Below are 27,035 nucleotides of genomic sequence, written 5' to 3' on the forward strand. Positions count from 1 at the left end.
TATACCTGCACTTAACCTTATACCTGACACAGCAACCACTGAAAATTCAGTCATCTGGTCTGCAGTTCCTCCTCTCTGCAGCTGTCTCCCCCAACGTTCCAAAACATCCCGCTTCATGAAACTAAAAGCCAGGGATGAATCCTCCAACATGTGAACAGAAGTATTGCTATGTCACTACAATAGCAACAAATACTGGACACTCCTAAATGCCCAAGAGATGGCTGGTTACAGAAATTATGTAGTATCTCAAAGAGGGAGCAGAGGAGACATACAGAAACTTATGACAGACAACCATCAAGTTGTACATTTTAATTTACAATTTTTTTTTACCAATAAAAACGATTAGTTACAAAAAGGGAATTTTCTACACAAAATAAGGATTTTTTTCATTCATAAAGAGAATCCACTGTCACGTCTTGCCTTGCCAAATCAATCTCAAAGAGATGCTTAGCTAAAATTATTCCCAGGAGATAGGTAATCCAGATAAGATTAATAAAATTATTAGCTCCTTACACACATTTAAGAAGATGAATTTGAGGAACATTTTGCCTTGACCTGAAGAATTCTGTAACAACCTTTAGAAACACCTCCGCTCTCGGCAGTCGCACTGTTAAGAGGGCATATGAGACTCCAGCTCACTGACCATGAGTCCCTCCTGACAGTGATTCCCACTCCTGCACAGAGTGCACATGCAACATAACAGGAAAATGGCTTCTACACTTCACCAGTGCATTTTATTGTGGCCACAGGTCAACAGCGGAACATCTAACAGTTAAGGTTCAGATTCCGCCCCCTCTTTTACTTTACCATATAAATTAAGTCTGGAGAAATACACACAAACTTGATTAAAAAGGAGGAGCTGTTTTCAAACCCCACTTCCTCGGATAACACATCACAGTGTAAGAGTGGGGCGAAGACTAGCCATCCTGTTAGCACAGTTTCCCAAAAATAAACCTGATCGAAATGTCCGAAGCCTTTTTAAAAAGTTGTCTGAAGTATGGCAGCCACTCTATGCTGCTCCTAGCAGTCTGATTCCGGAATAAAAACATCAAATAGGAAACTGTGTGGAACACGTTCAAAACCCTTTATTCAGTGATAGGTCTAGCTCTGATGGAAAATCCCACCTATGAGAAGGAATTGTGGGTATTTACGTTGCTCTGATGTACATTTGTGAATCAATATGATAAAGACCCTCAGTCACAATGATTCTAAAGCCATTACAACCCAAAATGATGTGACTCATATTTGCTTGCATGAGCTCTTAAAATATGATCTTCATACGGAGGAGCTACACCCTCCTCACAATTAACTGATGTGTGTGGCCATAAAAGGGGGAAGAGAGGCAAAAAAAAACGACATCTTAAAAAGGACACAAGATTTTCCCACCACTCTACTTAGTAAATATATAGCCAGAATGAGAATGAAATGGAATCAGCACCCAGAGGCCTCTCAAAGACAGCATCTCCCGGTGAAGTGTGACTTGGAATTTTCTAACACAATACAACCCAGCTACTCTGGATTCACACACAGCCAGGATGCCTCACCCATCAGATGCAAAGGGATTATCCCAACACAGTTTAAAACTAGCCCCTGTGTAAGACACAACTCTACTATAGCTGTGGTCACTTAGGAAAAAAGTGCCTAGCAACACCTTCATGCCTTATTAATACCAATCTGCGGCCCTCGCTGACCCAGCAGTGCTTTTTTATCAAAACATCTGAAGAGCTGGCAAGTGGCTGCAACTGATACCAGGTCACAGGATTGCAAAGCTGAGAAAAAGCTCTTGGTCCCCTGTTCATCTTCTCCGCTACTGTTACAGCTCTGCCACCAAAGGGGAAGAAAGGTTTGAACACAGTTTTCGTGACCAAGCCTTGGCAAAAGTCAATAAATAAGAGAGCTTGTCAAAGGCAGAACCATTTTATGGGCAACCTCCTCTAGCTGCAAATATGGGGGGTGGAAAAAGGAAAAGGGAGGCATGTGCAAGAAAGAGGTAAGAATCCCTTTGACAAGCATTTGGTGGCCCAATCGCAGATGCCCAGGTTGGTGACAGCAGACCAGGACCTAGCAAAACCCATCATTCGGTCGGAAAAGGAAGAGGAGACACCAAAAAACATAGTCATTTCTGAAATTTGCACAGCCGATGTTTGTTCTTCATAGCAGAAAGGACTTGAATGAGAATCACGAAACTTGAGGAACACTTATATTTTCTTCAGGATTTAAAAAATGGTGTCTTGTATGGAAAGACTACATTCAGTGTGGGTCAGGTCCACCAGTGTTTGCTGGGACGCAGTTGCTGAGCACACCCAGCACTGGGAGGAAAACTTCATCTGAGCAGAGTGGCTGGTGGGCAGGCTGGAGGCCACTCCTTCACTGGTCCCCAAGTCGGAATCCCTGTCCCCAATTGTGTCTGCCGCCTCCACCATTCTGATCAGCTGCTCGCCTCACGCTAGCAGGGGGCATGCCAAATCCGGACACCCCTCCTCTCCTGCTGGGCAGCCAGCGGTATCTGGAGCAAGGCGGGGAACAAAGGGAGAGAAGACAACAAAGTCACTTCCGCAGGGCTGTCAGGCCATCTAGCACCGGCTCCCCTTCCCGGTGTCCCCCGGTCTGTCACACGGAATTGTATTAGGCTGTGGCCAATGGAAGGCTGAGTACAATGTCTTACTAACTTGCCTTTTCAGCACTTAGCTCAATGCCCTGACCAGAGAAAGCACTCACTTTCAGGCTTCGTAAATTTTCGGCTAAATTTACACTCTAAATTTTTTTTTCTCTGATTAGCAAAATAATTCATGCAGAACAGTGCAAAAACAAAGCTATTACTCCCACAAGCCCGGCCACCCAAAAAAAAAAAATACCTATTATGTAGTGTTTTTGCATTTTGATAATATGCATCTGGATCAAAGGGTACAAAATAAAGTCACTTTCCAAGGACAAATGTGCAGCCTGTGTTCAGCCCCACATGGCGTCTCCACCATGCACGCAACTGAGTCCCGCAGCGTCCGTGGGGGCACTGGAGAAGGCAGCGTTACGTCCTGGAGGTATGCATATATTTTTAAAGTTTATTCGTTATATGCCCTCCAACTGCATTCATATCATACGTGGTGGGAAAGTTGAAGCCCAAACAGGTTAGCTGGTTTGCCACCTTATAGTTTCATAAATTAAGAGTCACAGAACAGCTAAGAAACTTAAATAAAAGTCCAGGTTCTCAGTTTTTCCAAAGATTTCCCTTCCTTGACTATTAGGAAACTAAGACTATGTTTACACTTATTCCACTCACTAGATCCTCAGTTTCAAGTTCTGCTTGAAGACGGTGTATGATACCTGTTTAAACCATGAGGGGTGACTTGCCCGCAGAGCATAACCTTATCATAAAGTGTTTCCCTTATACCAGGTACCACATGTTAGTAAATTCATCTCCCCTTCACAGCCCTAGGAGGTAGGCACTACTATGACCCCATTTCATAAAAGGGAAAAAAACTGAGGCAAGACTGAGTAAAGCTCTTCTAAATTGACAGTCAGGATTCAAACGCAGGCAGCCTGGCTCTGGGACCGGTACCCTGTACCACCCAATATGCCCCGGGCTGCAACGGGACACACAGGATGGTTCCAATGACAGCAGTTAGGGACTGCAGCCGTCACCATGTGCCTTCATGCTCCCTCCCAAAAAGACAATGGCCCCCTTTTAAACAGAAAAATAACTGCACACAGCAGAGAAGAGGGTCTGCCTACTTTTCTAAATGGAATGCAGAATGGTGATGCATCTTAGAATTCTGTAACTCACATCTTCCCCTTTCAACGAATACAGCTCTAGTTTTAAATCAAAATGCATTTCCAAGCACTGTTTCTCGATATCCGTGACGTTCTGGCATGATAATGCTCCTCCATAGTGCATAATAAAATAGAACACTTAAAACAGGCAGTGCTCGGGCCGTTTTGCTTTGGTTCTTATTGTAAGACAATATGGAAGCCATCTCCATTGCTTAAACAGACAGTGAAATTAAATTCAAGTAATTAGTATAAAAAGACACCCAATTATACATAATCAACAAAAAGTTATGGTAATTTCAAAGCAGTTCCTGTTTTTGCAAGGAGCTACATTTTGTCATCTGATCTTTATGCAAAACATAACAGAAGGGCTTCCACCAGCAGAGAGCTCAAATGCAAGGCAGGCTCCACGTGCTGCTGTTTCTGCCACAGAATCTCCTATACTTTGTTGCCCACAATTGAGAAATGTCTCCAAGCCTTGATGTTAGAATATGACCGTTTAAAGTATAGTAACTGTTGGCTGTTCCCCAAAGCACCACGTTTTTATTTTAATGGATGCATCTGCCATCTGACTTGACAGACCTAGATCAAAAATCCAAGCCTGCTGTTATTGTGTGTCCTTTGATAATTAGAAAGCAGATTGGTCATTTGTTTTTTTACCCTGGAGGCAACTCAAGACTCAGAAGAGAAACAAATTTCTTTTTATGCTCTTAAAGGAGAAAACAAACAAAAAACACAATAGTGTACTTCTCTGTATATTATATTTATAATAAAATTCCTTTAAAAACCTATCCCTAATCTATAAAAGAATTGTAAGAATGACAAACTACAAAACATTAAAACATGCAAGATGCGAAAAGGGCTGGTGTGTGCATTTTTTAAGCTTTTAAGTGCAAGCCATTACTGCATATCCCCAGCTGGAGATTGGGCGTGACTACCAGGCAGTCTTTTGCTTCACGGACACAATGGTCATACTACTTACACTGTAGCTTGAGTGTGTCAGCATCTCTCCCACCCTAGATCCCAATGTCAGAAACAGGCCCAGAACTTGTATTTAATGAGGCTCCACTACTGTGCTGCCAACAGTCCTGTGAGGTGGGGCTCCCCTCAACCGACTGACTGGCAAACTGAAGCTCAGAGGTTTGACTAAGTTTCCCAATATCAAAACTGGTCAATGAGGGGAATGGGATTCCAACCCAAGTCTGTCTCAAAGCCAAAGCTGTGTCCTAGGCCTCCTCACTTGAGTAAACCCTAAAACAGAGGACTATACAAATTCAACTCTCTCATTTTAATTCTGAAAAGTTCCATAAATAATATAATCTGTAATATTTAATAGAAAACTGTGACCTTACTAACCAGTGAGCTAACTTATCCCCGTCACCCATCCTAACCCAAACTCTTGGGAGAAACTAACAGCCTGACATCCTGGCCCCGCAGCTGCGCACACTGGCGCTGCCCATAGCTCCCTGTGATGCTGTGGGCTCCCTGTGATGCTGGCTCTAGTCTCAGTGGCCCCTGGCTAAGGCTCTGTGAAGAAGACTGAGCTGTGGCTTTCATTCCTGGATCCCTGACTCTGTGACCAGGGCAACTCATTTGTTGGCTCACATTTTTCCATCAGACAGAGAGGTAAATTCTATTTCTATCAGGATACGTAAGAACACGGACAGTAAAATGATTGTTAAACAAGAGAGAGGAAAAAAACACTTACAAAAACTGGGGTGTGGACAGAAAATTTCTTCCTCCTAAGTCCATTGGGTATCTGAACATGAGGAAGAAATAAAGATGTCCAACCAGATTTCCAATGAGCTCATTGATAACCCTGCAAACAGAGAGACAAATTAGTTTAAAGACAATCAAGCAGTGAAGTGAAAAGCAGTAAGTTTTAACTAACAGCACAGGGAGGAGATCCTCATGGCAGCCCATTGTGATCCCTGGGGACCTGTGACAGCTTGACAGTGAGCTGTAGTCTGAGTGGCAAATGCATCCTGAGGGAGAAGGGAAACCAGGCCTGCTGGACCAATGGGGTCTGTGCTCCTCAAGGCCAGCTGCCCCTTTAACATCTCTTTCAAGTCCTAGCCCAGCCGTGGGCAAACTACGGCCCGCGGGCCAGATCTGGCTGTTCTATCCGGTTCTCTTGGTCTCCCCTCCACTCCTTTACTTTGAATTTATATTAGTTCACACAAACACTCCATCCATGCTTTTGTTCCGGCCCTCCGGTCCAGTTTAAGAACCCATTGTGGCCCTCGAGTCAAAAAGTTTGCCCACCCCTGTCTAGCCCATTCTCTAAATATTGTTTCTGCTACTTCCTGCCTTAAGAGTAGGGGAAGCTGCAAACTACTGAAATCTTCCAAGTATGAATACTTTATTGCAAAACGTGGTGAACAATCAAGACCAGCAAGAAAGAAGAATGGGAGCAAGGAAAGGAGAGATGCCTGGTCCCCATTCCTGGTGCCAGTGAGCACTCGCCCTCACTTCCTGTATCCTGGTGTAAGCCATCATGGAGATCACTTTGGAAATGTGACCTTCACCTTGTAATCCTATCTAATAAAAGAGTAATATGCAAATTAACCATCACTCTGCTACACCCACAAGCCACACCCATTAGCCAATCAGGAGCAAGTATGCAAATTAACCCCAACCAAGATGGCTGTGGCCATGGAGAGAGCAGGAGGGAGGCTTGGGTTTCCACGGCGATGGAGGAAGCCAAGCTTTCCGCACACCCTGGCCGGCCCAGGCCCCCGCTTAAGGCTACAAAGTTTCAATTATAGAAGATACATAAATCCCAACAGAAATGGCTACTGCCATGGAGGGAGCAGAAGGCTTGGCTCTGCTCCAGGCTACAAAGTTTCAATTATAGAAGATAAATAAATACCAGATACCAGAGCCTCTGCTTGGGTCGCCGGGGGGCGTGGCCAGCCTGCAAAGCACCACAGGCCCCTCGCCCAGGCTGCCCCACGCCCCAAGGGAACCCCCACCCTGATCCGGGACACCCTTCAGAGCAAACCAGCTGGCCCCTACCCGTGCACCAGGCCTCTATCCTATCTAATAAAAGAGTAATATGCAGATTGACCATCACTCCAACACACAAGATGGCTGCCCCCATGTGGTCAATGATCCTGCCCCTGTGTGGACACAAGATGGCCACCACAATATGGCCAGCAGGGGAAGGCAGTTGGGAGGGACCAGGCCTGCAAGGGAGGGCAGTTGTGGGCGATCAGACCAGCAGGGGAGGGCAGTTGGGAGGGACCAGGCCTGCAAGGGAGGGCAGTTGTGGGCAATCAAGCCTGCAGGGGAGGGCAGTTAGGGGTGACCAGTCTGGCAGAAGAGGGAAGTTGGGGGCAAACAGGCTGGCAGGGGAGCAGTTAGACATCAATCAGGCTGGCAGAGGAGTGGTTAGGGAGTGATCAGGCTGGCAGGCAGAAGCGGTTAGGGGCAATCAGGAAGGCAGGCAGGCAGGCGAGCAGTTGGGAGCCAGCAGTCCTGGATTGTGAGAGGGATGTCCAACTGCCCGTTTAGGCCCGATCCTCCCTCGAGGGGTCCCAGATTGGAGAGGGTGCAGGCTGGGATGAGGGACACCTCCCCCGACCCTGTGTACCAATTTCGTGCACCGGGCCTCTAGTCCTAAAATAAGCATTGACTTTCTTCAGTTCTCCCATGGCTTACACAGAGGCCACTGCAAGGTTTTATAGATCCACTCGTACTATTGCATATCTTTCTGTCTTCACTGCAACACGATTCTGGCAGGGACAAACCAGCATGTGCAACTGCTCCCAGCTCTGTCCTTCTGGGGAGCAGGGTGGCTTTACCAAGCTCATAAGTAGCTACTCTCTAAACAGTCTGCTTGCTTGACTCATTCACTTCTCCCTATCAGTATGCAGCATAAGTTAGGACCACACAGAGCAAATATGTCAAACATGCTAGGGACTAGTACTATTAGAATCAATTGAAACATTAAAGATATGTTGTAGAGTAAGAAATGGGAGTTCTCAGAATAGCTGCATGTTGATATCCTTTTCCTAGAATTCTAACTGGATGCAGTCAAGGTTTTCCTAAGTCGTCCTAATTCCAGACTAGAAATTTGATCCTGTTTGGTCAAAACTTCTCTACTATTCACCCAGTTACTTCCCATCTGAGAATATGCATTTCTGTTGCTGGTGAGCCATTTCCAAGGCATTAAGACTAAAGAATACAGTTATTGTAGGCATAGCTCTTAAGAGTGGCCAGTTCAGACACAAATTAGATCTGTTTGCTCAATCTGGACAGTGAATCCAAAAATGAATATTTATTCAAAAGTACATATATGGAAGCCTACTGTCATAAAGAACTAACAACAAAAAAACTATCACTCAATGCTAAAATGCACTTAAAGCCCTATAATTTAATCAATTACATCAAAATAAAATTATTCTGTAAGACAAGGTTCCAATGCATCAATGTTGAGATTCTTTAAAGTTTCAAAAAAATTAGAGTGGGAAGATAAAAAAGAATGGAAGTCGTCCAAGAATTAGTTTCCAATTAAATAAATCTAACAGGGAACACTATTTGGCTTTCTGCCTGAATCAGTGCTTTCCAAATATCTTTTCTTTTGAAATCAAATAAATGCTTGTTGCCTCTCAAAAAAATAAATAAATAAATCTACTATCACTTACGAGCCTCCGATGATATAGTTGAATCCAAGGATAACCCAAGGTAAATAACAGGCCTAGAAAAGAATAGATACACATGTGAATAACCACACTTAATTCGGATACAGAGTGGGCAGGAATGGGTAAGAATGTTCTGACAAGGGCTTTAATAAATCCTTTGAAAAGTCATACCCAAAATTTCTCATATCAGTCTAGCATCATTCCTGTTATACTTAAAACTTCTGATCTAAAATTATACTTATTCCTAGATCAGTTACTGGAGAGATAGACTCCTTGCTGATAGTTTCAAATGCAATACAATCAGATTAATATTGTCATCCAGAAAGTAGATGAGTGTCCTATGCTATTAAAAGCATGGTCTGTAATAGAATCTCATCATGACTCCAACCAGCATATTGTTACCAGTAAATTTAAAATACCCCATCTTTTGTGGTTCTCCTTTTGCATATTTCACAAAATTAGTTGAATTTTTACCTCTCTATACATTGATATCTTGAATACGCTCCCAAATAAGACAGCTCTCCAGATAAATTGAATACTTGAGCCCCTTACAAGAATCAAGACATCATACCAAGAGTTAAGGGACTTTATAAACCAGTAAAGAAAGGGTTATACCTAAATAACGTGAAGGCAGAACATGGTAATTACTGTAAGAGAAACACAAAACATTGCAGAAGCCCAAAGGCACAACTAATTCCAGGCAGGTGACTCAGGAAGTAAGTATGTTCAGTTAAGAACAAATAGGATTTGCAGGAGTAAGATAATTTTAAAAATGTTACAGGTGGAAAACTGTGAGAGAAAGCACAAAAGTAAGTGTTTGAGGTCAAAAACAAATTTTGTCCAAAGTATAAAATATATAACAGGGAGTGATAAGAACAGACTTTAAAAGACAGGGTTTCACATGAGTATCTTTCCTTCCCTCTCTCTGCCACACACAAACAGGAGAGCTCTCAGGGACACAAGGCTGAGGGGCCTGACGTAGAGGGAGTGATAAGTGACAATCAGCAAAGGACTCTGGGTTGGCTGAGGAAACAGGGGGACTGAGAAGGCAAGAAGGGGCTTGCCTATGGTACACTGCTCTGCACTGACCTCTTCTGGAAGAATCAGAAAGTACATCTCTGGGCTGAAGAGGGATTTCTGTAGACAAATGAAAAGGAAATTTTCCCAACTAGGCTACAATACCTTAAATCGTGTTCCGAACCAAAATGACACAATCATGTCTCTGTTCAGCTGGGCCCAGACATAGAGCACCGACATGATCAGAGGAATCATCAGCAACTGCAAAATAATCAACATGTAAGGACCAGGCTCCAGGGGCCCTAAAAAGAGGCTTAGTGTGAATCTACCTTTTCACCTCCCCTCTCCAAACAAACCCTTAGAGGGCCATTCAAAAAGCAAAAAGAACTTCAACTCATCAAAACTGTAAGTAGATCCTTCTAATTATTATTAATGTAGCATAATAAATGTATGCTACAAAGTCCTATAATAAAATATAGTTATATTATTTTAGACAGATTCAGAAATATCAGGGCCAAAAGTAGGCATAAAGCTTTACTAACTGTATATTCTAAATTTTTAAAAAATGTATATCCTTTATGTGCATAAAAAAAAAATACTGGCCCTAACCCGTTTAGCTCAGTGGATAGAGCGTCGGCCTGCAGACTGGAAGGTCCCAGGTTCAATTCTGGTCAAGGGCATGTACCTTGGTTGCGGGCACATCCCCAGTAGGGGGTGTGCAGGAGGCAGCTGGTCGGTTTCTAACTCTCTATCCTTCTCCCTTCTTCTCTGTAAAATCAATAAAATATATTTAAAAAAAAATACTGGATAGCCATCATTCTCAATGTTCAAACATGATAAAAAAGCCAGAAATGAGTAAGAAAAGTAATGGCTTAGCTAACTCATGTAGGATCTTCAAAATGAAAACAGCTATAATTCTATCATTTCAAAATATCACATAATTAACCACATAGTTAATGCAATTTCAGCTTCTGTCAAAGGCCTTTAATTGTATATCTGAAACATACAAAAGGGCAAATGGAGAGTCGAAACTTACCTGCATGTCCATTGCTAAGCCAGTAATCTTGGTTTATAATGTTAAAGATCAGACAAAGAAAGCATTCTGCACCCAGTAAAAGTTCATTTCCTTCCAGTGTTCTGAAATGTTTTATATACTTCAGGTGGCTTAAAACATCCAGAGCACAAAGGTGTCTAATAATGTTCATTCCAAATATTCTGTCAGTCTATATGATGACAAGGAAATGGTGGAAATTACCTGCTTCAGCATATGACTCAGTTTGGTCACCTGTGCCCTCTTTCCCTCACCTAGCCTCCGCACTTTAGCATTGCTCCTTTAAATAGAGGATGGAGATGCCTGTGCCCTCTGAAACAAATAATGATTCTACATGTTCAGGGCTCCACAGTGTGGCTAAAGTCCAAAATATTTTTTCTTCCCTTCAAGGAGGGAAAAGGGCATCCAAAGTGCCACATTTTCTGGCTCTTGGCCATGTGTCAATGGAAGCTAAGCCCCAAAGCAAGGACTTGAGCCACTAAGTCCCTTCTGCGTCTCTCACCATCTGTGAAGGTCTGCAGCTGGAGGGCTGCTGACAACTGTGGTTGAAACACAGCGGAGACACATGCCATGTCGTTTCCCAGAGCCAGGTACTTATGGAGGGACTGCATCACTACTTAGGACCCTAAGACAAGGACAGCAAAGAGGTCAGAAAAGAATGCTGGTTGTAAATTAATTTTCTGATCAGGATCACAGATTTCAAAAGCTGTCTCAGGGCCCAGAGCCTCTTTGTGCGCAGGCAACAAGCTGTCACACTTGAGAACACAGAGAACTGGGATCAAGAAGAGGGAACAGTAATAAAATGCAACCAAATGTGGGCAAATCCCACAGAGACGATGGCAAGAGAATGCATCACTCAGGGGCTCTATGATTTACTACAGCATTAAAAATGAACTTCAATGATTCTTATTAACTGCAGTAAACAAAGATGCAAATACTGTCATTTGAAGTGTCGCACAGAACACTGTTTTCCCAAATGTAAAAAAAAAACACACACACAGAAAAACTGGTTTCTTTCTGGCCCAAAATAATAGACTGAAGGATACAACGATGCAAATCCAGTTAAAGAGGAGCATGAATAAATAGTCCGCTGACCTGCCATCAAAGGCTCCTAGAAACAAAAATAAGCCAAATGTCATGGTTCAGAAATTCAGAACAAAACAAATCACTTCTATGTAGAGAAATGCTTTAAAAATCATAGAAGAAGCCAAAATGAGAATATTTTAAAATCAGTCCTCTCCAATAAAATTTTTAAAACTAACTAAATCCATGTCTCAATAAAGCCCTGAACTACAGTAACCTAGGAAGGCTAACCTGAGTTTTCCACTAAGTACCATGCTCTGATGGCCTCAGACTAAAAGAGACCCAAAGAGAGGACTCGATTCCAGAGATGCCGAGACGCCATCACGGCCTGCCAGGCTTTCCTTCATGGCTCATCATGACCCCAGGATGCATTTGTGATACCTGGTTAATCCCTTCTCCCTGCATTAGACCATAAGCTCTGTCGGGGGAGGAACCATATCTGTCTTGCCTACCACTGTGTCTACCGCAGCAGGACTATGCTGGGAGGTACTTACTTACTATGATTAAGTAAGCACCTCCACTTGGTCCAGCACTGGGCTTACTGAGCTTACACTCCAGCAAGGGAGCATTGTGGGGGGCAGGGAATAGGGAGCAGCCAAACCTTTCCATAGCCTCTGACTCTTAACCTTCATACTACGTCTGTGAGGTCGAATGGAAAGACCTAGATCCCTTTTGACAGATGAGGAAATAAAGCTAAATGAGCAGTTACATGGCTTGTTAGAAGCAGAGTGGAGTCATAATTACCAGTTTAGGGCTCCTGTCACTGCACCATATACCAGGCTCTGTCTTATTCCTGGGCAGAAAAAAAAGCAACATGGCCTGCCTCTCCCTTCTAAGGGGAGTCCTCATGCATTAGGCTAGAAGACTAGAAGAGAGACAGAAAAAAGAAACAACTGACTGTAAGGTCACTCTAGCTCAAGCCCTTAACTTACCTCCCTCTAATTTAAAACAATCCTGACAAGTGTCAGAAAGATAGAAAAAAAAATCTAAAATGAATAAATAAATTTCCAACAGATGTCTTCTTTTTCCCCTTACCTCTCTGCTGGTATGTCAAAGGCACACTTTAGCCACAGTGGTAAGGATGCTTAATGGTAGGGATCACTCGGATGAATCAGAGCTGAAATTCTAACAAGTGTTTCTGAATTTTAATGATAGTTTAGCTTCTTTTTTATGTGGTTTTGGCTTTGTGGTTTCTAAGGGTTCTTTAGATTGAAAACTTAAAATACTGTACTCACATAAACTACAGTACTTTATTCTTTGGCAAGCTTGCAACTGGGAATTTACAAATTAACTGGCCTCCAATTGCAATATTCGGTATAAATCAAAAATACAAATAAGCCAGCATGGCTATAGACTTAATTCAGCCAGAAAAATATGCTTATGGCAAACATTTTGTCCCAAGTTTCCTTGAGGCTGTATGGTGAGGGAAGGAAAGGAATCAACAAACCTGGGTTGCAGTCCTGGCTGTGCTATCTCACCTACTTGTGAGCTCTGGGGCATGTCACCACCTCTCCAGACCAGTGTTTTCTTGTCTGCAAAATCTTATTTAAATGGAAAGACCTTAAAAGTTCCTCTCACATGAATGTTCATAGCAACATTATTCATAACAGCCCAAAACCAAAGAGGCAAATGTCCATCAACTGATTAATGGAAAAACAAAAAATGTTTTTCCATACAATAGAATCTTATTTGGCAATAAAAAGGAATAAGCTTGGAAACACGATGGTAAGTGAAAGATGATAATCACAATTCCACAGGCCATGTATGGTATGACTCCGTTTTTAAGAAATTTCCAAAATTATAGCCTCTCAAATGGTTAAAACGGTGAGCTTTATGTTACGTGAATTTTTTTCAAAAAGAAAAAAGGTTCATTATTAACCTTTCTACTTTTATAAATGTTTGAAAATTTTCCATAATAAAATTTTTAAAAGCTGGTTTTTCTGCCCAGGAATAAGACAGAGACTGGTATATGGTGCAGTTACGTCATCTACACTTAACCTAGTTTACTACTGGTATAAAAGAAACATTACCAAAACAACTTAATCCTCAATTGAATTTATATCAGAGGGGTAGAATGCTAATCAGGGCCCACTGGGACAAGGAGAATGAAAATCATCTATTCTGGTAGATTTCAGAAACAAACCCTTAGAATCCTGTTGTGCGTTTCACCTCAGCCAAGTTCACTTTACTTCCTTGAAGCTCCCGTTCTCCTCTATAACACTAAGAAAATGGGCTAGGTCTCTCCCAGTAGTAACAGTCTATGGCCTGACACAGTATTAACGTAATGATGTTTTTCTTTTTAAAAAGCACATAGTAGCAAATACCAATTTAAGGAAAGATTATATTTGACACATAAATGCCCATTCTTGTAGTTCCTGCAGTTAGGAGACTGATTCACCATGCTCAAGCTGACAGATTTAAGGATGGTTCAGAATTCTCCATCCTGAGCTAATAGCCAGCAGGTTTATGAAATCTGAAGTCAGCCAGCCTTTTCAAAATCATTATGCTCACATTTTGACACAGCAGTATCAATTTACTGCTTCCCAGGATAAGCAACTCAGAACAGCATACAAGCTATTGTAGGAAATAAATAACAATCTGCAAGAAACCTTGTAAGAAAAGGTTTTTTTAAGAGAGCTTATCCGTAACATCATATAAGGAGTCATATCTGATAAATTACCATGTCACTAAATCCTGGCTGTATATTTTAAAGTTGAGTGTTTCAATTACAGAGACTAAGTCTAGGCTTTTAATTACATAAGGTATTGTTTTTCAACTTCAATCTAGGAGACATGTACACTTCAGCCCAACTGTGCACTAAAGGACAAGGTTTGCTATGTGACAGAAATGAGTAAGATGTCAAGTTCAGTGAAGGGCAAATAGCACAGCCACTAAGGACATGGGCAAGATTTGTAAACCCCTGGATTTGTTTTTTTTGTTTGTTTGTTTTTTTAATCTCTGAAATGGGGACACTGCTACTTACACCTCATGAGGATATTGGGAGGACAAGAAATCGAATATTCTCGGTGCCTAGTCCAGTCCTGGCACAGCTACCACTTCCTGAGCACTTATTCTCATTATGCCATCTCTTTATATAGGCTAACTGCCCTCGAAATTCTTCCAAGTAAACATAAGGTTTAGTAAGCTAAAAAGAAACAATACCTACAACAATTATGGATAACGTACCTGTTTCGAGTCGTGTAGAATACTGATATAAGAAATATAAATTGACCAAATAAAGAAATCCAGTTCCTGGACCCACAGGGAAGAAAAAGGTAGCTGTGATGGGTCTCCAAATCTGTCCAGATCAAAATAAACACAGCTGTTAGTTTCTCTAAGCCTGGTTATTTTTTTTTTTCTTTAACTACACAAAATTAATCCTTGCAAGACATTCTCAATGATGAGAGCTACCAAAGGGGCACCACTGCCCTAGCCGGTTTGGCTCAGTGGATAGAACGTTAGCCTGTGGACCAAAGGGTCCCAGGTTCGATTCTGAGCATGTACCTTGATTGTAGGCTCCTCCCTGGTCATAGCGCGTGCAGGAGGCAGCCAGTCGATGTATTTCTCTCACATTGATGTTTCTCTCTGTCTTTCCCTCTCTTTTCCACTCTCTCTAAAAGAAAAAAAAATCAATGGAAAAATATCCTCAGGTGAGGATTAACAACAAAAACAAACAAAAAGGGGCACCACCAAAATTATTCAAGAAGATGACCTAAGGAAAGTTCATATCAGTTACAATCACATCAGTATACAAATCAATGGAATAAAAAGACATAATTAAATAAGCAATGAACAGTTCTAAGCAAGCTGAACACAAATCAATACTGTAGAAGAATAGGGTTAGTCTTTACAGGGATCAAACATACAGTTAAGCCTGCCAAAAATGAATTACAAAGACAATTTCTAACAGTAGTGTAACGTCTCTATTTAGGAAAATACTACTACTGCTCGGATGACAAACCTTGTCAAAAAATGTCATACTCAAAAGGTAAAAGTAAAATAAGAAAATTTTTACCCAAATCATTGTGCTATTTAGGCAATATAGACACTTGACTTTATAATATTAATCCCCCCCCACCAGAAAAAATTACAGGAGGTAAGCTTCTCTCCTGATCCTCGGTGTCCCAGTTGCCTTTCCAGCAACAACGGATCAGTTTCTTGTATTTCTTTCACGAAATAATGATGTGTTACTATTATTTATCCCTTTTCATCCTATCTTATATTGCACTGTTCTATACCTTGTTTCATTCCCTTGAAAAATATATTTATTGCCTTCACAGTATTCCTTTTATGTAGCTATCTAAACTTCATTTAAACTGTTACAATGTCACAATGAATATTCTCAAATACATATACATAAGATAAATTATAAATTTCTGTGAGTCATTCTGCTATATCAGCGTCTGCATTTAATTTTGGTAGATTTTGCCAAATGTCTACAAAAATGTTTAACCAATTAATACTTCCTCTTAAAATGTACATTAATGCCTGTCTTCTCTCTATACCCTCACCGGTTAGTGCATTTTATATTCACCAATTATGGTTTTAAAACTTCAGCATCTCCTTTCTTCATTTTTCTGCTAAATTTGCATTTCTTTACATATTATAAAAATTTCCCTTTCTCGCCACTGCAAATATTTTCTGAACTGTCATTAGCCTTATACATTTATGATATTTTTGCCATCCTTTGACACATAAAGTTTAACTTCATGTAGGCAAATGTATCGTGCTTACAAGATTCTTCACTCCAAGAAGATAAAAGTGCTCAGTTTTGTTTTAGCACATTCCTAGTTTACCTAAGGAGTGAGGAAGAGATTTAACTTATTTTCTAGATGGTCACTCAGTTTTCCCAATCCTATTTATAGAGTAACCCATCTTTTCTCCATTGATTTGAAAAAGTACTTTTATCATATATTTATTCCTTTTTTATATTCAGGTCTACTTGTAGACTATTCTGTTTGGAACTGAATTCCTATACCAACACCAAGCTACTTTAATTTTTAGTTTTACAAAATGTTTTCATACTTGGTAAAGGTTTATGATTAAATGATCCCCCTCCTGTTTTTCTCCCACACTTGTCACAATTTTCTTGGCTAGTCTCAATATTTTATTTTTCTAAATGAACTAGAACCAACATCTTTATTATATCAATGTGATATAATGTGATACAGATATAATACCAGACAGGAAGCAGTCTTTCACAGCATCTATAGTTTTCCATAGAGCTGCTGCTTTCTATCTCTATCTCATCAAAGCTGAATTTTTTTATTGTTTGTGATATTTGAAAACTGAGCTTCTTGGGATTTCCAAGTATAGAACTCTATCTGTAAATAAAATGGTGTATCTTATTCCATTCTTGTCTAACTCACTGGCAAGTACCTCCAGACCATGTTAAATAACAGTGGTGGAAGTAGATGGCTTTCCAGACTTTTGGAAATGCCAGCATAATGCTGGCTTTGGCTTGAGAGCTAGCTATGTGTCTTACTGCACAAGCACGAAAGGCATGGCTGATGCTCAAGAAGTTCTTGACAGTGAGGAAGGCTGCCCAGAGAAGCAAGAGTGGACCCAAGGGAGGGTAAGTGTGGTCTTGGAAAAACGAGTACAAAGTCCCAAAGAATGGCAAAAGCATAATCAATGAGAGGATATTGCTAACAACTGGGGTGTGGCTGCAACAGAGGACATCAGTGATGGGGCCTGACCAGACACAGAACTGGCAAGTTATATTCTCCAAGTAGTAGGACCCACAGAGCTTCATTCCCGTGAAGGAAAATGCACTTTAAATCCCCAAAAGTGACTTTGCAAGAACTGTATATTAAAGCAGTAAAACAAAATTGGTTAACATTCATTTCGGTTTATTCACAATTCTGTCATAAAAACAGTATAGTCTAATGGAAACAAAAAAACCCACTAGAAATGATTTGAGAAGACCTAAAGTCTTAGCTTACAAGTTCTCATTTCTGAGCCCAAATCACCACCATAAAAGGGAGTGATATACTAATACTTGCTGTTCTTGGGCTAATGATTTCTAAAAAAAAAATAGTGTGCTATTCTGTTCATTTACATGCATTGACTCATGAGGTGGATTTTATAGATGAGAAAAGATTAAGCAATAGCTAGTAAGTGGTAGAGTCAGAATTTTGTTGCAGCCTGACCCCAGAGCTTATGATACTAAACCCCTACTTTTACAATGCCTTTCACAAGTGACATCACCATTCTGAGGTATATTACAATTAGTAAACATTTTCAGTACTAATATCTATCTAATAAAAGAGTAATATGCAAATTGACCATCACTCCAACACACAAGATGGCCGCCCCCATGTGGTCAAAGATGGATGCCCCCATGTGGACACAAGATGGCCAGCAGGGGAGGGCAGTTGGGAGGGACCAGGCCTGCAAGAGAGGGCAGTTGGGGGCAATCAAGCCTGCAGGGGAGGGCAGTTAGGGGTGACTAGGCCGGCAGAGGAGGGAAGTTGGGGGCAACTGGGCCTGCAGGGAAGGGCAGTTGGGGGTGGGGGGACCCAGGCCTGCAGGGGAGAGCAGTTGGGGGGAGCCAGGCCTGCAGGGGAGGGCAGTTAGGGGCAAACAGGCTGGCAGGGGAGCAGTTAGGCATCAATCAGGCTGGCAGGGGAGTGGTTAGGGGGTGATCAGTTTGGCAGGCAGAAGTGGTTAGGGGCAATCAGGAAGGCAGGCAGGCAAGCGGTTGGGAGCCAGCAGTCCTGTATTGTGAGAGTGACATCCCTCGAGGGGTCCCAGATTGGAGAGGGTGCAGGCTGGGCTTAGGGACACACACCCCCGTGCACAAATTTCGTGCACTGGGCCTCTAGTACTTACATAAAGTTGATTGTTCCTGCCTATGAAAAACACTGGGAGTAAAGACCAGAAGCAAGCAAGCCCTGGCCTTGATTCTGAGGTAGCCATGGGGCCTTGCAAAAGTCTGGACCGTGGAGTTGGTGTCTTCATCTACCCAATGCCATCTGTCCTGTGACTCCCACCTTCCTTGTCTCACAGACTTTGTACAAGGCTGGAATTAGGAAAATGGATTAAGAAGAAGCTTTGTAAAAAAACTGTTTATGTGTGAGTGTATGAGTATTACAATCTTTTAGGAGATGCACACTGATCGGGTTTTTACAAATGCACATTTTAAACTACCCCCATATTTCTGTAAGTTATTAGGGGCCTGATTTTAGAAAAGAAACCTTGGTTATTTTACTGAATACATTTTCACTAACACTGACAACACAATACTATTTTTAGCCACTGTGTGCACCTGGTTTTTGGAAATCAGTGTCTGTCAAAATACCTCACTTCTGTTCCCTGTTCATTAAGCTTACCCTTGAGTTATACTTGTTTTCATTGATCTAGGAGTCTTACTATTTTTGTATTACTTTAAAATTTTAATTTGAAAACACCAAGAGATAGTTTGTCTCTTCAGAAGGACACAACGTAATACAGAATTTCTGAAATCCCCATGGAAAATACCCAACTAAACCCCCTCCTTTCCTTTAATTGATATGTAAACCATTACAATAAGGAAAAGGCCTTATTTTCTGGGTTGGGGGTGACGGAGGCATGTCTTCAACCCCGAAAGTCTCCGTGGATCACTTTACAGGCAGCCAGGTGCAGCGCAAAGAGCCCATGACTTGAAGGCAGAGGTCTGTGTGGCTCATGTGCCTGAAGCTTTGGAGGGGACCATCTCATTTTAAACCCACCGTCATCCCAAGGCCAGAACCATAATCACCCAGCTTTTCCATGAGGAAAGCCAACCCCTCACTAGAGTTTAGGTAATCAGCCCAGTTGCTCACTTAACAAGTGCAAGAAGCCCATGTGTTCACCGGCATATTAGACCTTCAAAAAAACCATAAGACATATACTCTGGTTTCTCTTCAGATCACAAAACCATAAGACATTGTTCTTTAGTCCAACAACCTCTGTTGAGAGAATGTTTATTTCAGCCATACTTGACCTAAAATCTCCCAAACGATCTGCCACTGAAATAATCACAATTGCCATCCAGAATCTAGAGTGGAGTTTTTAAAAACTATTAAAAACACTGTTTTTTTTTCTGAAACAATAAGGATTGGTTGATTTGGAATTAAAGTTTGATTGAGTCACCAAGCAATTAAGAAAGAAGAGCACCCATGTGCCAAATGCTGATATTAGCAAACTGTGGCTTTTTTTTTTTTTTGACACACTAGGTATGGAAGAAAAACAAATGAAAGAGCTATTAGAAGCCACCAATTCTACTCAGCATACCTATGTTCACCAAGTTATGTACCAGAATGTTCCTAGCAGCACTATGCATTCTAGCCGAAGCTGGAAACCACCCAAAAAGTCCAATACCGGTAGAATGGGTAAACAAACAGTGGTCCATTCCCAGGATGGAACAATCTGGGGATGAGCAATCTATAGTCACATGCAACAATATGGGAGACACTCAAATGTACTAACAAAAAGATGATAGTTACTGTGCTATATACACATGTCGAATCACAATGTTTCACACCTGAAACTTATACAATGTTATAAACTAATGTCACCTCAATAATGAATGAATGAATGAATGAATGAATGAATGCAGAGACAGATTTCAAATCCTGAGGTTGGAAATAGAGCAAGGAAGTTTGCTACCTTTCCTTCTATTGGACATTGTACTGGAAGTTATAGCCAGTGTACTGCAAGAAAAATAAAATAAAGGTATAAGCTTGGAAAAGAAGAAAGGCTAGACACAAAAGAATACATACTGTAGAATTTCACTTAAAGTATGTAAAAAAACAGGCAAAAACAACCTCTAGTATTAAAAGTCAAGATACTAGCTACCCCTGGAGGAGGTAGTGGCCAGAGGGAGCAGTAGGAACATTTTGGGGGTGCTGGCAATGCTGTTTCTTGATCTAGGTGCTGGCTACATACATGTATTTGGTTTTTGAGAATTCAACAAGCTGTAAATATATAACACATATACTGTACTTTCCTATTTGTATACTATAACTCAATAAAAAAATAAAAAACAAAGCTATGGTCTAAGAGGCAACCTTATCTATAACCAAAGAACTGTCTAATGTAGACGGGACTGCTAAGGAAAGATTGGAAAGCTATACTACAGAACAAAACACCTGCCACTCACGTTCTAATCCAAACCCTGGGGCTACTTCTCTGCTCAGCCTACAGACCAAGTTACTGTCCTTCTGGTTGTGTGTGCTTGTCTTCCTTCCCAGGTACAGTCATAAATCAAGCAGCTGCTAGGCTTGCTGTCAGGGGTTGGCAAATATAGGCACCAGATCAAATCACAGGTTTGACTGGTGCTATTTCTTATTATCCTTGGCAACAAATTAAGAAACAAATTGAGAGTTCCTAATAAATAAAAATGGCACTATTTCTAAATAGTTTACTTACCGGACTATTTACTGGGATCTTTGCAAACAGTTTTCTATATGTTTTACATAATAGAGGTATAAAGTAGATAACATATTTTCTCAACTTGAACATATCATTTTTGTGTTTCTGAAATCAGGATATATCTAACTATCAATATATTCATTAAATGTAATATCTACTTTCCTCTCCCTCCAAAAGTTGTATTAAATGGATGAAGCATCTTATAATCAATGGAGTTAGAACAGAGTAAATTTTAGGACAGAGTTAATCAGGTACTAAATTATCCCCATTTTTAGGTAATGTTCTGTTTTTGGCCTGGGTGCTGGTTATATACATGTACTCAGTAATTAAGAAATTTAGGCTCAGGAAGGGTACATAACTTGCCTAAGAGCATACAAGCAGTCAGGCCCAAAGACCATGACTCAGCTACTTGAAATCCCATAGTCTTTCTACACCAACAGAAAAAGACAAATAATTTGCTATGACTGATTGGGAAGAAATCACTCTCAACACTCTTAACATTTACCTGTGTTTTGGTAGAGATTATGCAAATGAATTAAACAAGAGCTCAGATCAACTCACCTAAACAGAAACAGAAACTGTAGGTGTCTATAAACTGGGATAATTCATATTTCAGGGTGACTGTGGGAGCTCAATGAGATACTATATGGAGAAGCACAATACAGATGGAAGTGGGTAATGTTATTTTGTCCAAAGAAATAAACTGTCACTGTGGAGGAAGCCCCGGGAAACGTAATCTCAGAAACCACTGGAGCAACAAGAAATAGCCACCTTTCTACTAGCTAATCAGGGACCAATATGAAGGCATTTGATCACAGTGAACAATCTGATTGTTAGGTGTTAAGTGTGAGGGACTAGGAACTGTGGGCAACAGTAAAATGAGTCTTAACACACACCTATCCAAACTAAATCAATCATCCCCATCTTTATTTGAAGCTGTTAAAAATCCAGCTTCTAAAGAAAAGATGAGCCTCTAGCAGAAAGCACACCACATGCTGTTTGTCCTCACACCTCAGCTCTCATTTGCAAACAAGTTCCTCCAGGAGGATCTGAAAGCTAAACTTGTCCAGAATGGGTAAGAGCCCTGGCAGTTTTGGCTCAGTGGATTGAGTATCAGCCTGTGGACTGAAGGGTCCCGGTTCAATTCTGGTCAAGGGCACGTCACAGCAGGAGCAGAAAGGTATAAAGATTGGTCCTTTCACACCTGGCTGTCAGTGCACTCTTCTGCTTCCTGCCAGCAGCTTCTCCCCAGGCTCAAGACAACAAACACCCAAGAAGCAAGGCAAGGAATATGGGGAAATCACGAAAGGTGTGACATGAATGACTTTCTAATCAGTTCGCCTTTTTTAACATTATGCACCTGTGGTCTATTAGAAAGGCTTTATTTTACTAATCTGACTAGACAAGTAAGATTTTGCAAGGAGGGTCAAGAGCCAGTTTTGACCAGGTCTTTCCCACAAAATGATTGACAGCCACTGCACACACATCACCCAACATGCCACCAGGCACGAAGTGTACAACATCGTTCAATCAGTCGACAAATATGTACCAAAGCAAATAAGTAGAAAGTAGTATGCAGTTCTGGCTGCAGACCCAAATCATATTCTGATAGACAACTGCCTACTTCTCCACTTGGATGCCTAAAAAGTATTTCTAGACTTAACATGGCCAAAACATAAACCTTTTTTTTAACCACTGAGAAAATTAAGTTTTTATTTAGGATAATAACAATAAATCCACTACTTGTTAATATAAATAGCAATTTTTATGAAAACTATTTTTCAAAAAAGTAAAATTAGTAAGTGACGTTTTACACTGCAACTCTCATTAATGTCTGGCTTCATAGATGATAACCAGATTCTCACATCTTTTCCATTCAACCTGTTGTAATATATTGTTTTGGTTGAGAAATAAGAAGAAAATCTGACCTCACACAGATCTGTAGTTGAAAAGGGAGAATTTTAATAGTTTTTTCACCAAATTCAAAAAATAACTCTTCACACAGAACTTCCCCCATCCCCAAACTAAGCTCCCTAAATATTTCCAATCCTATCCTCCTATATAATAAAGAGGTAATATGCAAACTGACCATCACTTCAACACACAAGATGGCTGCCCCCATTTGGACACAAGATGGCCACCACAAGATGGCCAGCAGAGGAGGGCAGTTGTGGGCGATCAGGCCTGCAAGGGAGGGCAGTTGTGGGCGATCAGACCTGCAGGCAAGGGCAGTTGGAGGGGAACACGCCTGCAGGGGAGGGCAGTTGGGGGCAAACAGGCCTGCAGGGGAGGGCAGTTGGGGGGGACCAGGCCGGCAGGGGTGGGCAGTTGGGAGCGACCAGGCCTGTAGGGGAGGGCAGTTGGGGGGGACCAGGCCTGAAAGGGAGGGCAGTGGGAGGGGCCAGGCCTGCAGGGGAGGGCAGTTGGGGGGGACCAGGCCTGCAGGGGAGGGTAGTTGAGGGGGACCAGGCCTGCAGGGGAGGGCAGTTGGGGGTGACCAGGCCTGCAGGGGAGGGCAGTTAGGGGTTACCAGGCCTGCAGGAAAGGCAGTTGGGGGCAATCGGGCCGGCAGGGGAGCAGTTAGGTGTCGATCAGGCTGGCAGGGGAGTGGTTAGGGGGTGATCAGGCTGGCAGGCAGAAGCAGTTAAGGGCAATCAGGCAGGCAGGCAGGTGAGTAGTTGCGAGCCAGCAGCATGTGAGAGGGATGTCCAACTGCCTGTTTAGGCCTGATCCCAACGGAAATCCCTCGAGGGGTCCCAGATTGGAGAGGGTGCAGGCTGGGCTGAGGGACACACTCCCCCGTGCACAAATTTCATGCACCGGGCCTCTAGTCTCAGTATAAGGCTCCACGACCCACTGTGAAAACAGTGACATCTTGGAGTTCTGCTTCCTTCACCCATTGACCCTTCATATCCATTCAGCTGCAATACTGTCCACTCCAACTCCCAAATTCATCCATTTTTCTCTATCGTCACAGCTATCCTGGTCCAAAACACCACCTCTCTTCTTAACTTGATTCTTTCCGCTCCCCCACCCACATAGCAAGTCCATCTCACAGAGCAGTCAAGGCGATCTTGTCACTCCTTTGTTCCAAGGCTCCAAAGCCCTGTGGGTGTCTTCAAAACAAAGTTCAAACCACAAAGCCCCATATAATCTAGCCCCAGCCTATCTTTCCATTCTCGTGTTATTGCACTAACCCCTGCTATCTCTGTCCTCATCCTTACAGCTGACTCTTTACTAACTATCCAGTCTTCTTTCTGTTTCTGCCTCTAAGCTTACTATTATTCCATCTTCCTGGAAGATTGTTCCCAGAGCCAGAGCTTCCCAAAGCTGGCTCCTCACCATTCCGATTTCAGTTCAGCTATCTTTTTTGAGGCTTTTCTGGAGCACTCTATCAAATGATCCACCCCTTAAGTCACTCTTTAGCACATGCCTCTCTCTTATTTTCTTCATGGGAACTGCAACTTTTTCTGTCTTATTCACAATTGTACCTCCAGTGCTCAATAATGTCCATGCAAGCACCTGCTTGCTATGTGACAGGCACTATTCTAAGTAAAAAAAAAAAAAAAAAAAGGTAGTACTAAACAAGACAAAGATCTCCTGGAGCCTTATTTTCTGATGTTAAGTGAACTAACAAAATACCAAGGGGTGATATGTACAAAAAATATTAAGGGTAAGGAACACAAAGTAAAGAAGGGCAATCAGATAAGGCCTTTCCAAAAAAGATGGCATTTGGGCAAACACTTGAAGGTGGTAAGGAGGGAAGCCATGGTTATCTCTCTCAAGCAGAAACAAAGTGTGCAAACAGCCTGGGAGAGAGATGAGTTAGCTACTTAAGAAACAGCTAGGATTCCTTTGAGGACCCTAATGTGCAAAATGGAGAGTAGGAGGAGATGAGGTCACAGAGGTGGTAGAGGCAGTGCAGGACACTGAAAGGACTTGATTTCACTCATCGAGTTGAGAAAACACTGGAAGGTTCTGGGCAGAGGACTGACAGGACTTCCTTTATGTTTTAGAAGAATCACTCCAACTGTCTAGAGAAAGAAAAGAAAGGAACTGGCTGGAATGGTAATGGTTGCAATGAAGAATGAAAAAGTACCATATTCTGGTTATATGTCTAAAGTAAACAGAATTTGCTGACAGACTGCAGAGTGTGAGAAAAAGAGAAGTCAAAGATGACTCTGTGATTGTTAGCTGGAGCTCCTATAATAATGGCATTTTTATTTATTTATAGGGCAAAGGGGAAAAGGGTTTCAGTTTGGACATATTAAGTTTGAGATACTTATCAGTCTCTCAAATAGTAATTTAAATAGATGGCTGGATGTACAAGTCTGGACATCTGGAGACAGATCTGGACTTAAAATAACTATGTTTGTATTATACAAAGTATTTAAAGCCATGAAGCTAGATGAGATCACCTACAGCTGGGGAAGAGGTCCTATACCTGCTCCCTGGGGCTCATCACAAAATCTAAAGGTTACAAAGATGAGGAACCAGCAAAGGAGACTAAGAAACAGCCAGTGAGGAGGGGGTTCAACAAAAGTATTATCCACAGGCCAAGTAACGTGTTGAAATTAATGTCAGATCTTAATATCTGACCTGCTACTGATTAAAGATTTAAATCACAGAATCCAGTGAGTAAAGACAATCTCCAGAAAATAGTCTCTTGCCAGTAATGTTATTCTGGACTGCTTCCTTTGTACTTAAAAAAATAACAAAGCCTTCTATTTCTGGAGCAATTAACTCTTTACTCATTCCTTTGCATATTCAAACACTACATGCCAGATACTAGGTCAGGGCATGAAAAAGTAGATAAACAAACTCACTCATTGCACCTCTGACCTCAAATCACTCCTACAAAAAAGCAAAAACAAAAACAAAAGACCCACTTCATTAACATAAAAAGAACTCAGATGGACGTTGGGTAAGTTGACAGCCACAGGCCACCCACGTGGCAAAGCAAGGTCAGAGGGCACCTGCTCTCAGGTAAAACCCACGCTGTTAATCACCAGCGTCCAGCAGATTAACAACTATCACAAACCTCCCTTCCCACTGCCTCCTTCTCTTACTGCAGAGTGCGGGGAGCACAATCTTAATAGAAGGACGAAAGGAGCCCCTCAGCCAGACCAAATCCAAGCCTACATGCCTCTGGTATCCAGGCCCTTGCTCCAGATCCCATTGCCGCCACTTAGCCCCCCACCACCCCAGAACCCCGCCCTAAACCGCTGGAGTGGTCGCACTACAAATCCCAGGAGGCATCGCGCACTCTTAACCTGTGGGTCTACGCTCTGCCGCCGTCGACCCGCCTGGGACCTGTAGTCTCCACTTTCCTGGTCGCCGGTCAGTACCTGGAAGCGGTAGAGAAAGGCTTCGGGCCAGAGGACGAAGTAGGCCGGGCTGATGAGACCGAGTTTGCCAACCAAGGGCACCGCGACGGTAGCGGCGAACCAATAGCGCGTGATGGCCGGGATACTCCTGAACCAGTCCCCGATGTCCGACATCTTCGCCTCTTAGGTAGCCAGGATGCGCACAGCCGCCCGACTCCCCGTCCCGGCCCCTTCTCGACGCGGCCGGCTTCGAGAGTGGAAGGTGTCGAGGCGGAAGCCGCCCAGGTCGCGGTGCAGAAGGCGGAGACCGACGGACGTGGCGCCACCGAATTCGGACGGGCGATGGAGCGTTCGGAGGCGAAACTTCCCCTTCCGGCGGCCGCGGACGACGTCGAACGGAAGTCCCGCCGCTTAAAGAGCAAGTACAGTTTTTACCACCAGGCCAAAGCTTGACAGTTTGGGGGCGAGGAGATAAGGGGCGGGGAGATAAGGGGCGGGGCCAGGCGGGATGTTGACACGACTCGTGGAAAACAGTAGTTGCCATGAGCAACGGCTAATACTCCAGCCAATGGCGATACGGATCTTCCTTTACCTAGTTCTTGGTAATTCATAGGTCCGCTTGGAGGGTGTTTAAAGGGGAAGGAGGAAAACAAAGCGTTTGTTCATTCGTTCAGCAAACGTTTGTTGAGGGCTTACAAAGTGCGGGGTAGGAATCGAGACACCGGAGATGCTGTGGCTATTAGAGCTGAC

The 27,035-nt window shown here is 42.4% G+C and overlaps 1 protein-coding gene across 1 annotated transcript; it reads right to left on the reverse strand.

Moving 5' to 3' along the window:
• Positions 1-294: 294 nt before the first annotated feature.
• DERL1 (derlin 1) lies at positions 295-26,691 on the reverse strand. The gene is made up of 8 exons (XM_080646241.1): positions 26,307-26,691; positions 14,749-14,860; positions 11,526-11,590; positions 10,465-10,491; positions 9,594-9,689; positions 8,415-8,467; positions 5,474-5,584; positions 295-2,506 (listed from the first exon to the last, which is right to left on the reverse strand). The coding sequence occupies exons 1-8, from the start codon at positions 26,457-26,459 to the stop codon at positions 2,368-2,370; spliced, it is 756 nt and encodes a 251-aa protein (XP_080502367.1). The 5' UTR covers positions 26,460-26,691; the 3' UTR covers positions 295-2,367.
• Between the last annotated feature and the right edge of the window lie 344 nt (positions 26,692-27,035).

Source organism: Plecotus auritus, assembly GCF_963455305.1.
Source record: "Plecotus auritus genome assembly, chromosome: 11".
Classification (NCBI taxonomy): Eukaryota; Metazoa; Chordata; class Mammalia; order Chiroptera; family Vespertilionidae; genus Plecotus; species Plecotus auritus.

What these genes read in the sequence shown, in the direction of transcription:
- DERL1 (XM_080646241.1), bottom strand. Translation starts at nt 26,459, where the DNA reads ATGTCGGACATCGGGGACTGGTTCAGGAGTATCCCGGCCATCACGCGC. An exon ending in TTCTACACGACTCGAAACAG is followed by an intron (nt 11,591 to 14,748) that starts GTACGTTATCCA and finishes TTTTGTTTCTAG; the next exon opens with GAGCCTTTGATGGCAGGTCA. An exon ending in TTAACTGGATTTGCATCGTT is followed by an intron (nt 10,492 to 11,525) that starts GTATCCTTCAGT and finishes TTATAAACCAAG; the next exon opens with ATTACTGGCTTAGCAATGGA.